This window comes from Babylonia areolata, chromosome 8 (assembly GCF_041734735.1).
Source record: "Babylonia areolata isolate BAREFJ2019XMU chromosome 8, ASM4173473v1, whole genome shotgun sequence".
Taxonomy (NCBI): domain Eukaryota; kingdom Metazoa; phylum Mollusca; class Gastropoda; order Neogastropoda; family Buccinidae; genus Babylonia; species Babylonia areolata.
This window is the reverse complement of record NC_134883.1, coordinates 7,002,811-7,016,053: the sequence shown is the minus strand read 5'-3', so window position 1 is coordinate 7,016,053 and position 13,243 is coordinate 7,002,811. Positions and strand designations below refer to the sequence as shown.

At 42.9% G+C, this 13,243-nt stretch overlaps 1 protein-coding gene across 2 annotated transcripts in view; it reads right to left on the bottom strand.

The window, feature by feature from the left end:
• Positions 1-13,243, bottom strand: part of LOC143285023 (putative receptor-type tyrosine-protein phosphatase mosPTP-1) — an 85,617-nt gene that overhangs the window by 2,337 nt on the left and 70,037 nt on the right. For both annotated transcript variants that reach the window (XM_076592197.1, XM_076592198.1), the window contains 8 exons: positions 11,735-11,898; positions 9,899-10,034; positions 9,061-9,240; positions 7,353-7,523; positions 6,862-6,990; positions 5,053-5,187; positions 3,684-3,829; positions 756-891 (listed from right to left, as the gene is read on the bottom strand). In XM_076592197.1, coding sequence (XP_076448312.1) covers positions 756-891; positions 3,684-3,829; positions 5,053-5,187; positions 6,862-6,990; positions 7,353-7,523; positions 9,061-9,240; positions 9,899-10,034; positions 11,735-11,898 — 1,197 coding nt within the window. The remainder of the gene's footprint in view (positions 1-755; positions 892-3,683; positions 3,830-5,052; positions 5,188-6,861; positions 6,991-7,352; positions 7,524-9,060; positions 9,241-9,898; positions 10,035-11,734; positions 11,899-13,243) is intronic.

The window sequence follows — 13,243 nt, the reverse complement described above, 5'->3', positions numbered from 1 at the left end:
AAATCACTGGGCTCAACAAGAAAATTAATATCAAAATGATAATTCAAACAAAATATTGAAAGGCGTTTGTGGACAAGTGGGCTCATCAAATTATTTAAAAAACCTAAAAAAATTCAAACAGAATATCAAAAGCTGTTCAATACAGCACAAGGTAATAAAGTTCATCTTTCCATAACAGTCTTCCTTTTGTTTTTTAATGATTAAAATAATAACATATGCTCCCAAAAATATCAGGACACTCCCCTTCCCCCAAAACACTAATAAAACTGGGTAGCCCAGCAGTAATTAATTCCAGTAGATCCAACCCTCGGTCAACTCTCCACTACTGCAAATCAATGCTCCTGACCACGGCCTGAGTTCAGTGAGGGATTGTATTGTATTGTACTGTAGTGTGGTGTAGTGTGGTGTGGTGTGGTGTGGTGTAGTGTAGTGTCTTGTGCTGTAGTGTAGTGTAGTGTAGTGTAGTGTGGTGTGGTGTGGTGTGGCGTAGTGTGGTGTCTTGATTTGTCTTGTGCTGTATTGTATTGTACTGCATTGTATTGCACTGCATTGCATTGCATAAATCTTAGTCACAACAGATTTCTCAATGAAATTTGGGCTGTTCTCCCCGGGGAGAGTGCATCGCAACAGTGCACCACCACCCCCTTTCATTTTCTTGCCTGCAAGCGTATTTGTCTTCCTATCAAAGTGGATTTTGCTACAAAATGTGGCCATGGACTTTATTAAAACCCTCTCGTTGTCATGGGTTCTTTTACCTGTGACCCAACGATGCCAGGCCTCTTCAGGTGGTAGAGCTTGACCAGCTGGTAGACGTCCACCACCTTGTCCAGGATCAGCTGATCTCGCAGGGCCCACAGGGCACAGAACCGGCCAGCCCGCACCCCTCCATCCCTTGACACACAGTCCATCAGTTATTACCAACCCTCCATCCCTTGACACACAGTCCATCAGTTATTACCAACCCTCCATCCCTTGACACACAGTCCATCAGTTATTACCAACCCTCCATCCCTTGACACACAGTCCATCAGTTAACACCAACCTTCCATCCCTTGACACACAGTCCATCAGTTAACACCGATCTTCCATCCCTTGACACACAGTCCATCAGTTAACACCACAACACACACACCCCTCCATCCCTTGACACACAGTCCATCGGTTAACACCACAACACACACACCCTTCCATCCCTTGACACACAGTCCATTGGTTAACACCACAACACACACACCCCTCCATCCCTTGACACACAGTCCATCAGTTAACACCACAACACACACACCCCTCCATTCCTTGACACACAGTCCATCAGTTAACACCACAACACACACACCCCTCCATCCCTTGACACACAGTCCATCAGTTAACACCACAACACACACACCCCTCCATCCCTTGACACACAGTCCATCAGTTAACACCAACACTACATCCCTTGACACACAGTCCATCAGTTAACACCACAACACACACACCCCTCCATCCCTTGACACACAGTCCATCGGTTAACACCACAACACACACACCCCTCCATCCCTTGACACACAGTCCATCAGTTAACACCACAACACACACACCCCTCCATCCCTTGACACACAGTCCATCAGTAACACCACACCCTCCATCCCTTGACACACAGTCCATCAGTTAACACCAACCCATAACATCACTACACCGTCTTCCATCCCTTGACAAACAGTCCATCGTTAACACCACAACACACACACCCCTCCATCCCTTGACACACAGTCCATCGTTAACACCAACCCCATCCCTTGACACACAGTCCATCAGTTAAACACCACAACACACACACCCCTCCATCCCTTGACACACAGTCCATCAGTTAACACCACAACACACACACCCCTCCATCCCTTGACACACAGTCCATCAGTTAACACCAACACTACATCCCTTGACACACAGTCCATCAGTTAACACCACAACACACACACCCCTCCATCCCTTGACACACAGTCCATCAGTTAACACCAACACTACATCCCTTGACACACAGTCCATCAGTTAACACCACAACACACACACCCCTCCATCCCTTGACACACAGTCCATCGGTTAACACCACAACACACACACCCCTCCATCCCTTGACACACAGTCCATCGGTTAACACCACAACACACACACCCCTCCATCCCTTGACACACAGTTCATCGGTTAACACCACAACACACACACCCCTCCATCCCTTGACACACAGTCCATCGGTTAACACCACAACACACACATAATCCTTTTATCATAGAATGTTTACATACTGCCTAACTAAAGAGAATGATGCGCTTTACAAGGACACTAAGAAGATCAAAAGGTACATGTATGTATAAAAACCAACGTTAAAATACAAAAAAACTCAATACACCGAAAGCAAGAGAACAGTAGTAACAATAATGAAATTGAAAAAAAACAGACATTCCCTTTTCAGAGAAACAAACATCAATATCAATCAAGGCAACAAAAATGAAATAAAACAAATCCCCATGACTTCCACGATGACAGGAAGTAACACAAGCGTAACTTCATGACAATCCTTCATCTTCTCCCTCAACTCTGTGAAGAGTAATCAGGGGTGCTGCACATAAGGACTGTTCACCAGATTCCTACAGGTGTACCAGGTGTGAGTTAAAACCTGGGTCTCTGCAAATGCTTTTCCTGTCCATTCTGCAATGCTGTCAGTCCATCGTTCTCTCTGTCTTCCCCTTCATCTCCCACCCTCAACAGGTCCTTGCAGGATTGTTTTAGCAAAGCCACTGGACCTTGTTACATGTCCAAACCATGGCGATCCTATCATACAACAATACTGTCATCAGCAGGGGGCTTAGTAAGTGATGTCTTAAGTACGTTTGATCAGAACAGGCACCACTGAACATCACTTAAGTACAGAATATCATTTGGTGTGTGGCCTCCCGATGACCTAACATCGATAGTTCCTTGTGGACTTCTGATGCTGGGACTGGGACAGATGGGCCCCGATGTGGCTGTGTATGGCGGACTCAGAATGCACGGTGCAGGAGTAATGCCACTGAAACAATGCAGATGATGGGGCAGCACCGAAAACAACAACAACAAACAAAACAAGAGAGGCAAGGCCTTCAAGACTCACTTGTGATAAATTAAGTCCCCTAGCATTAATTACAGAGTAATTTCCCTTTTTTACTATCTGCACCAAAACCTTTGCAAAATAAATAAAAATTCCATGCTTAGCAAAAGAAGTTCCTGTTTGAACAAAAAATGATAATAATGACTCCTCTTGTTGTTGTGTCAGAATAAGAGGTCAAAGTGCCAAGTTTAGAGAATACCCAAAATATAAATATAACAGTAAATGCAGTTTGCATATAATTCGGCTTCTTTTTTATTTTTTTGTGCCCATCCCAGAGGTGGAATATTGTTTTAAACAAGATGACTGGAAAGAACTGAATTTTTCCTATTTTTATGCCAAATTTGGTGTCAACTGACAAAGTATTTGCAGACAAAATGTCAATGTTAAAGTTTACCACGGACACACAGACACACGGACACACACACACACACACACAGAGACAACCGAACACTGGGTTAAAACATAGACTCACTTTGTTTACACAAGTGAGTCAAAAACTGTCTTACAAGAAAGACAGAATGATGATGGGTAACAATTTGTCCAGCCCAGGACTGACCTGTCCATGATGATGACGGGCCCGATGTCATTGGCTCTCTGCCAGTCGATGGCCGCCTCTATCAGGTTGTAGATGTTGTGTTGGGGAGGGTCAGTGTCAGGCCAGTAGTTCACCTTCACCACTTTGGTCATGAAGATGTAGTCATACTGTTGGAGACAATGTCAAGGAGTTACTTTTAGCGCAAGGACAATGTTTTGACGTTACAGCTGGGTGCACCCGTTCCCTAAGTGTGGCACTTTTTTTTTCTTGGTTTATTTCAATCATTTGTCTTCTATGTATCTTTCACTTCAAAATATTTACTCGTTTGTTTATTTCCTTTTATGTTAATGTTTCTTTTTACACATATTGGGTTTAGGCATAAGTCAGCCATCTGCTCTTTTTTTTTTCCATAGTAGATGACATGAAGTATTCAATAATGCTGAACTTGAGAACAATAATCTGAATAGACATGCTAGAAGACAATGATGAACTGATCATATTACACTTAAAGAGTGGAGAGCATTCTGTCCTTTTTCTACCCTATTCTTTGTTACGCTGTGTGAAAATGACAAAAAGACAAATTTCCAAAGTCTTCCCAAACCTTAGAAATTTTACCACCATTTTTGTTTGTTTTTAAAAAGCACCTTGAAAACAGCATTCATACAATCATCAAATGTTTACATGAATGGGTGCTAAAACAAGATCCATACTGTTACACACACACACCACACATACACCAAACATGTACACCCACACCACACATACATCACACACCATACTACACACACACACACACACACCATGCACCTTCACATATCACACACCACACCACACGCCCACAACTATGTGGAGTGATGGCCTAGAGGTAACGCGTCCGCCTAGGAAGCGAGAAAATCTGAGCGCGCTGGTTCAAATCCCGGCTCAGCCGCCAATATTTTCTCCCCCTCCACTAAACCTCGAGTGGTGGTCTGGACGCTAGTCATTCGGATGAGACGATAAACCGAGGTCCCGTGTGCAGCATGCACTTAGCGCACGTAAAAGAACCCACGGCAACAAAAGGGTTGTTCCTAGCAAAATTCTGTAGAAAAAAAAAAATCCACTTCGATAGGAAAAACAAATAAAACTGCATGCAGGAAAAAATACAAAAAAAATGGGTGGCGCTGTGGTATAGCGACGCGCTCTCCCTGGGGAGAGCAGCCCGAATTTCACACAGAGAAATCTGTTGTGATAAAAAAGAAATACAAAACAAAACAAAACAAAACAAAAACTACACCACACCACACACTCACAACTACATATACCACACGCCATACACCCATCCACTCCCCGCATGCGCACATGACCACACACTACTTTCTAACCACCCTCAACAGCCAGCCACATCTCTGACCTGAATGGACTCCAGAATGAACTCCCTGGTGACACAGTCCTGCTCCTCTACAGGGTCATCCCTCATGGACAGCTTGAAGTTGCCCGCGTCCACCTCCACAGAGTTGCCCTTCTCCGGCCAGAACTCCACAAACTCCTGCAAACCAACAGTAAGCTTCTGTACCCACACTGTTCATGTTTTAAATATCAGCACTGCGTCCAACCCTGTAATGTTTGCATCAGGGCCTATGGCTGATGTAATAATGAACAATTCAGTGTTCAGTGTACTTGAACTGGTTCTCATCTGACAAATGAGAAGAAGAAAAAGAAGAAACTGGTTCTCAAGCCAAAGCATGTACCAAAACAATATGAATATCACTGAACAATAGGGGGGGGGGGGGGGGGAAGGTGAAATGGAAAATTAAAAAGTGGCTTTCCTTTCCTTTCCCTTCTCCAGGCACAGACGACTGACCCTTTCCGATGTCACAAAGCAAGATGGTGCCCAGTAGTTCAGACATGAATAACTAACCAGCCTTAAAACATATGCACAATATTCCTGACACGCTACACTGCCCTGAATTTGAACCCAACTCAAAGTAAACAGTCTGTAACTGCAGAAACCAGTACTCGGTACAGACAACTATTAATTCCTAATTTTGTGGAAAGAAAGCCACAGACATCTGCAAAGAAACAAAGTAGCCTTTCAGTCTTGCCATAGGATCAATAAATGATAAAAACTAATGAACACCGGTTGGTTAGAAACATGAAAAACTCATCAGCTGTGAAAATTCAGGAATGCCTGTCACTTAATTTGCACATGATACACAGTAATGACACAGGTAAGGAAAGTGAGAGGACAGACACCATGGCCGTACACAACACTTGTCCATGTCTATTTCTAACTGACAAACATGCACTGTAATCTTTCACTATGCTGTCTACAAAAAATACTTTTCTGCAAAGCCTCTGCTTAGCATTAACATTAGCAAAATGTAAATTCTAATCTGAACGGTTGAAACAGAACACACACGCACACAGACACACACAAAATGAGGGAGAACAGTTATACCCGGGGTGAAGCTTGCTAAGACAGCACACGATAGGCAACAGTAGACATCTCCAGTAGTGACAGTTAAAAGACATAGGGCACAAAGAGAATTTTTTAAGTGAGCTGATACTGGAGCCACCATAGAGGAATCAGGCGTTGGACTTGTGATCCAGTGTTTCCCAGTGATCAGGGTTTGAGGCCCTGTTTCGTTTCGGCCCTGTTGTGCCGTTGGGAATGGCACTTTACTCCCAGTCTTCCTCACTCCACCCTGGTGTGAATGGGGACCTGACCTGGTTGGGGAAGGTTAAAACGGTAGAAAAATAGGGTTGGGCCCTGCCTTCCTATGCCCAGCCCTCGACGCAGTGGATATGAATTCAACTGCCCTGAAGACTGTATAATAACAAGGGACCTTCAACCTTTAAAGTAGATTCTAACCTCAATCAGGGCTCAACTCCAAATGCCAGATGAACCCCCATACCCCCTCCCTCCTTCCGACAGTCAGTCAGGACTCACACCCCCTCAAACAACACAACCTTCACCAAACCAAGGCCTGAACAACTTAACCTCTGGGGCAACAGCCAAAATGTTGTTCAACTCAACCTGATGGTCTTACCTCTTTTCTATCTAACTGAACATCTTTCCACTTTTAAGCAGTATTAGTCAAGTGATGTGTGTATGTGTGTGCGTGTGGAAGGGGGGGAGGACGTGGTGCGGTGAAATGGGGACGTACAAAGAAAGGATAGCCTAGAACAGTGGAACCAACAATCCTCATTAATGTCTCACCTCATCGTCAGGGGAGGTGAGGACGATGATGACGGGACTGTTGCGGTCCCACACCATGCGCCAGAAGTCCTCCTTGGTGGACTCCAGGGGATACTGTGTCAGGATGAACTCGTCAGACTTCCTGTAGCCCTGCAACACCACACACACTCCACTTCAACACTGTTGCATGCCATTATTTTCACACACAGGCGTGTACATTCATACACTAAACACTCTCTCTCTCTCACACACAGTCAGATTTATTTTGTTATTCTACCTGCAGAAATCAAACAGGCTATTTTCGATGAGCATGGACAAAAAAACAACCCAACAACAACAACCCACTCCTGTTTCAATCATAAAAAAAAGCAAAACAAACTTGCCTCAATCATGCCAGCACACTTATGACTGGTTTCAATCACAACACACACACACATGCTTCCTCCACTTGAACACACCCAGCCAACCTAGATACACAGAGCTGCTTCAACCAGGGTCCCCCAGACAATTACCTGCAGGTAAGTGGCGTTGATATATTCTGATCCCTCAATGCCTGGCCGAGCGGGCAGGATGACGCGTTTCAAGTTGACAGGAACAAAGTCGGGGTTACGGTTCTTCTCGCAGTTGACTGCTTTCAGGGCACAAGACATGTCGTCTTCACTTGGCAAGTAGACTGTCGCCAGCTGTGTCGATTCATACCATTCACAGTTATCAGAAATGCACTCTAGAAACTTTATCAAGAATTGTGTGTGTGTGTGTGTGTGTGTGTGTGTGTGTGTGTGTGTGTGTGTGTGTGTGTGTATGTATGTATGTGTGTGCGTGTGTTTGTGAGGTTACAGAGCTCTGGTACATGTGTGTAAGCATGTAGGCATATTAGTATGTCCGAACAGAATTCTATGTTAGAAAATAAGAAATATTTTAATGCTTATGCAATTTTGTTTTTAGTGCAGTTGATATTTAATGTCAGTGTGTGTGTCTGTAAGGGAGGGACATTTATGTGTGTGTGTGTGTGTGTGTGTGTGTGTGTGTGTGTGTGTGTGTGTGTGTGTGTTCTATGAAATGCATTTTGTTTTAATCTAAGCCTTATTTACTTCATAGCTTTTATAATCTTTAGTGTGCTTTTGCATTCATATCAACACACTGGATGTTTTCCATTGTCAGATAGCAGTTGTTATGCTTTTTTAAGGCATGTTTGCCACAGAACAACTATGTATTATTATTATTATTAGAGTACTTCAAACTATTGCGGAATACAATGATGGAATGCAATTCTAGAATTTTTAAACTGGCAATCTCTGATGGCACTAGTTTACTATTATTATTATTATTATTATTATAGTACTTCAAACTATTGTGGAATACAATGATGGAATGCAATTCTAGAATTTTTAAATTGGCAATCTCTGATGGCACGAGTTTCAAAAGTCAGGCAGGGGAATATAAAAATGAAACGGCAGTGACTGATAAGGGACAGAACACACATATTTCAATACACTTCTTGCCTTCTTACTGACATGTATCTGATTCATAAACTAAAAGTGCCCGTGTACTTCTCATTCGTCGGATGGGTGCAGGTGTACCCCTCAGACCTTGAAGATGCAACTGAGTACATGGGCATATTTGTGCATAAAAGCCTGCAGTGAGCATGTATTCATTTATGCATTTTGTGTATGTTTCTGTGTTCAGGAAAGGATGTGTACATGCTAAATAATGACCATGGCGTTATCTCATCCCTCTATTATGTATTACTGTCACTTCCAACTAAGACCATCAAGAAAGCAGAGGCGGCAACTGCCGTCTTGACTAGATATCTGGGCTACAATTTGATAATAGTGAAGAGTGACTGGCCTAAATTGCATCCCCACTCTCTTGGCCAAGAGGGTTTTTAGGACATGTCGGTGTTGGGGATGGTTCCCAAAAGCCAACCAGCCCCAAAGGCTGCAGCACTAACAGCTCATGAAATCTTGCCTTCTAGTCTGAGAGTCATAGTCCTTCACAAAAGACTAATATACACATCAAGCAACTATCCCTGCATCACCTCATCACTATCAATCACCTCAAAGTTTTCTCTCTGACACACACACAGTCTCTTTTCTTTCATACACTTAATACACGAATCCATCTCCTACTGTTCTACATGCAATCTGTATGCACCACAGACTTCACTGCTCTTAGTTTCTCTGATATGACAAAGGGATTCATTCAGACTCTGAGTGTTACCTTGAACTGTTTCTCCAGCATGCTGCAGGTGTCAAAGATCTGACCATCGTGAGGAACCACACCGTTGGATGAGGACGTGAGAGAAGCAACGTAAGTGGGAATGCTTTCGTCAGTAATCTCCGTCTGACCCCCGCCCATCAAGTACTCCACCAGGGCATCATGAATAAACATGTACTGGTCCTGAAAGGGATGACAGCCACTGTGAGAATCAGCCGGAAATAGACAGAAAAGGATCAAAGTTTAAACTGCACACATGAAGCAGTGGGAATTCAGTTTCATGGAAATTAAAATCATTCATCTGTCTATGGTATACACAATTACCATCTTTTTCGTGTCCACATTTCTCTGGGAAAACAAACAAACAAAAACAAAAACACTGCCACTGAGCTTTTTGTTTTCTGTTTTCTTTGTCACTGAAACGGCAGGTTCCATGAAAGGTATAAAACTATGCCAGTGGGCATAGAACTGTGGAAAAGCGACAAAGAAATAGAGAATACATGTAGATATGTATGTATGTGTGTATACAATGTGTCTGTATGCAACGTGTGTGTGTGTGTGTGCGTGTGTGTGTGTGTGTGTGTGTACACAAGTGTGTGTGCATGAGGGTGTGTGTGTGTGTGTGTATATCTGTGTATGTCTCTGTCTGACTTTGTGCATGTGTGTGTATACATGTGTGTGTGAGAGAAAGAGAAGAGACAGAGAGAAAGAGAGAGAGAGGGGGGGGAGAGCAATGGAGACAGAGAGAGACAAAGCAATCAATCATGTGCACGTATCTCTACATCAGTCTCCAGTGTTGTGTGTTCTGCACAGTGTGAGGTGAAAGAGGGCAGTGAGGTACCTCAGTCTGCACCAGCAGGTTTCTCTGGCGCCGGATGTGCAGGGTGAACCCAGGGATGTTCACGGTGCCCTGGTCCCCTATCTTCCGGATCATGCTGTCGATCAGGATGTACGTCCCCGTCCTTCCCACACCAGCACTGCAACGCAACCACAGCAACAGTGGATCAAGTTAGTAAACTGCCTTTTTTTCTCTCTCCTTTTTTTTTTTTTTTTTTAAGCGGTTGCATGCAAGTCCACAGAGCATTAAAGAAAAAAGTTTTCAATTTTTAAGTGCTGCATGTTGTATGTGAGACTTGCTTCACCGGTCCGAAAATAACAACAACAACAAAAAAAAACAACAGAAAAGGGAATAGGGAATAAATCACATGCACTCACACACACACACACATACATGCACAATTATCTGTTTTCCAATAAATGATCAACTGATGCAGGAAACATTTGTTTATTTGTTTGATTTACTTCTTATGATGATCATTCAGAAATGACTTTTCTTTTCGTTTTCATAAACCCACCTATTGTAATTGCATTTCACAAACCCACCTACTGTATTGTATTGTATTGTACTGTATTGTATAAGATAAGCAAGATAAGATATGATACGATAAGAATAACTTTATCATCTTATCATTATAAGAGAAATTATATCAGGTGAAAAACATACATTGACAAGTATGCAATACAAAAACGTCAAACATGACCGCAATAAACAGGTGAGAGATTCATATTAAAGTATTGTGTATATTCACTTCTTGTAATGAATTATTATTGTACACAAGCTGAAAGACACAAACGATAACATTGCACAAATCATAGTGCACGTTCATTCTGAACATTGCCACATTTTCAGCTTGACACTATCAAAAATAGCTTCTTTGAGAAAATAAAACAAAGTACAAACTGTTATGCATGCACTCTCCAATGTACTCAAACACACACACACACACACACATCTGGCTCTTAAGAATCAAATAGGTGGGTGAACTGAATATGGGATAAAGGTCTTCTGAGCTCAGGATTTCAGTTGAAAAAGTTCTTTAGCATTGTCCTGATGGAAGCAGCTTATATATATATATATGATAGTAAGTCGTGTCCGACTATGACCATCAGAACAGCAGAGGAGGCAACTGCTGTTCCGACTATTTGGGCTAGAATTTGATTATAGTCGAGAGTGTATTGCCCAAGTTACATCCCCACTCTCTTGGCCAAGAGGGTTTTAGGACAGTCTGTGTTGGGATGGTTCCCAAAGGCCAACTAGCCCACATGGAAGCAGCTTATAATGCTTGGCTAAAACATAGCTTTCATTAGATGCCATCTGCCTGGCTTCCTGAAACACTTGTCTCTTAGACAGCCCTTGCATATTGACTTGTCTCACTCTCACAAACCTTGTATTGTATTATTCTTTGCCACACCCAATTTTTCTGTGTGAAATTCAGACTCGTCAGGTCTCCCCTGGGAGAGCACATCACTACAACGTAGTGCTACCCACTTTTTTTTTCTTTCTTTTTTTTCTGTCTGCAAGTGTATTTGTTTTCATATCAAAGTGAATTTTCTGCAGCATTTTGCCAGGGACAACCATTTTGTTGCCATGGGTTCTTTTACACATGCTAAGCGTATGCTATGTATGGGACCTTGGTTTATCATCTCACCCAAACGACTAGCACCTAGATCATCACTCAAGGTCCAGTGGAGGAGGTGGAGAAAACACTGGGGAGTGTGGGATTCAATCGCATGTGCTCACACTCTCTCATTTCCTTGGCGGACGCCTCACCGCCAGGCCATCACTCCACAAACTCCTGGCTGTGTGAGCGGTTCCACACATCTGACGCCTGCCTACCTGCAGTGCACAACGATGGGGCCTCCGTCCGGAGGGTTGCAGGCGGCAGATTTCTGCACAAACTCCAGGACGGGCAGAGTGTAGTCAGGCACGCCGTGGTCCGGCCACTCCGTGTAGTGGTACTGGTACACCGTGCGCTCCGTCACACCCTTCATTGAATGACGCTATCACACAGATAAAAAAAAAAAGAAAAGAAAAAAATCCATGAATATCATCATATCATTATCACTGATACATTATAGCGCCTATCTTCCGTCAGAGACTCGCTCGAAGTGCTCTACAAATACACACATGCACGTACACAAATTGCCATGAACATTATCATTATTATTATTATTATTACTGATACTTCATAGCACCTATCCTCCGTCAGAGACCTAACTCTATGCACTTTACCAACGCAGAGTCATTTGCACAAAGGGCTACCTTCCTGGGTAGAACTGACTGAAAGCTGCTGTCTAGCGCTCATCATTCATTACCCATGTCATTCAGTCAGGTTTAACAAGTGACATGCATATACATACGCACATCACCCTCAAATATCCACTGAGTGTCGCTCTCATACACACATCTCCAAAACCATTATCATTAGAACAATTATCAATTTGTATCTATCAAACAAAACTACACAACAAAACTACAGAATTGATTTTATGTATTGTTTGTCAAGTTTCTCTGTGTGTGAAAATTTGCGCTGCTCTCCCTTTGACAGAGTATATCGCCACAGTACAGAGCCAAAGCCTGCTCAGTGGAGTGATGGCCTAGAGGTAACGCATCCGCCTTGGATGCGAGAGAATCTGAGTGCGCTGGTTCGAATCACGGTTCAGCCGCCGATATTTTCTCCCCCTCCACTAGACCTTGAGTGGTGGTCTGGACGCTAGTCATTCGGATGAGACGATAAACCGAGGTCCCGTGTGCAGCATGCATTTAGCGCACGTAAAAGAATCCACGGCAACAAAAGAGTTGTTCCTGGCAAAATTCTGTAGAAAAATCCACTTCGATAGGAAAAACAAATAAAACTACACACAGGAAAAAATACAAAAAAATGGGTGGCGCTGTAGTGCAGCGACGCGCTCTCCCTGGGGATAGCAGCCCGAATTTCACACAGAGAAATCTGATGTGATAAAAAGAAATACAAATACAAATACAAAAACCTGATCCAGTTCCAGCCACACTTTGGACAGAAAATGCCAATGTCTTCTTTCAAGATATTGTGAATAAATATTTATCTGACAATTGGGACTGTCCAAAACACTTTAGAAATAATGTCTTTAGACCTATTTCAAATCTTCCATCTCTATCAAATATCTGAACATCAGTAACATGCTTATTTACCTCGTCTGCTTATCATAGGACACCACACAAAGATGTGTTATTGCATGTTGTAAAACATATACTCTTTTAGTCTTTACCTAAAACTGAGGATCTTTTCACCCAGCATGGGCTGAACTTCCATGTTCACCCATATTCATGGCTGGGCTTTTAGTTTTACAAATAGTAGTCATTTTA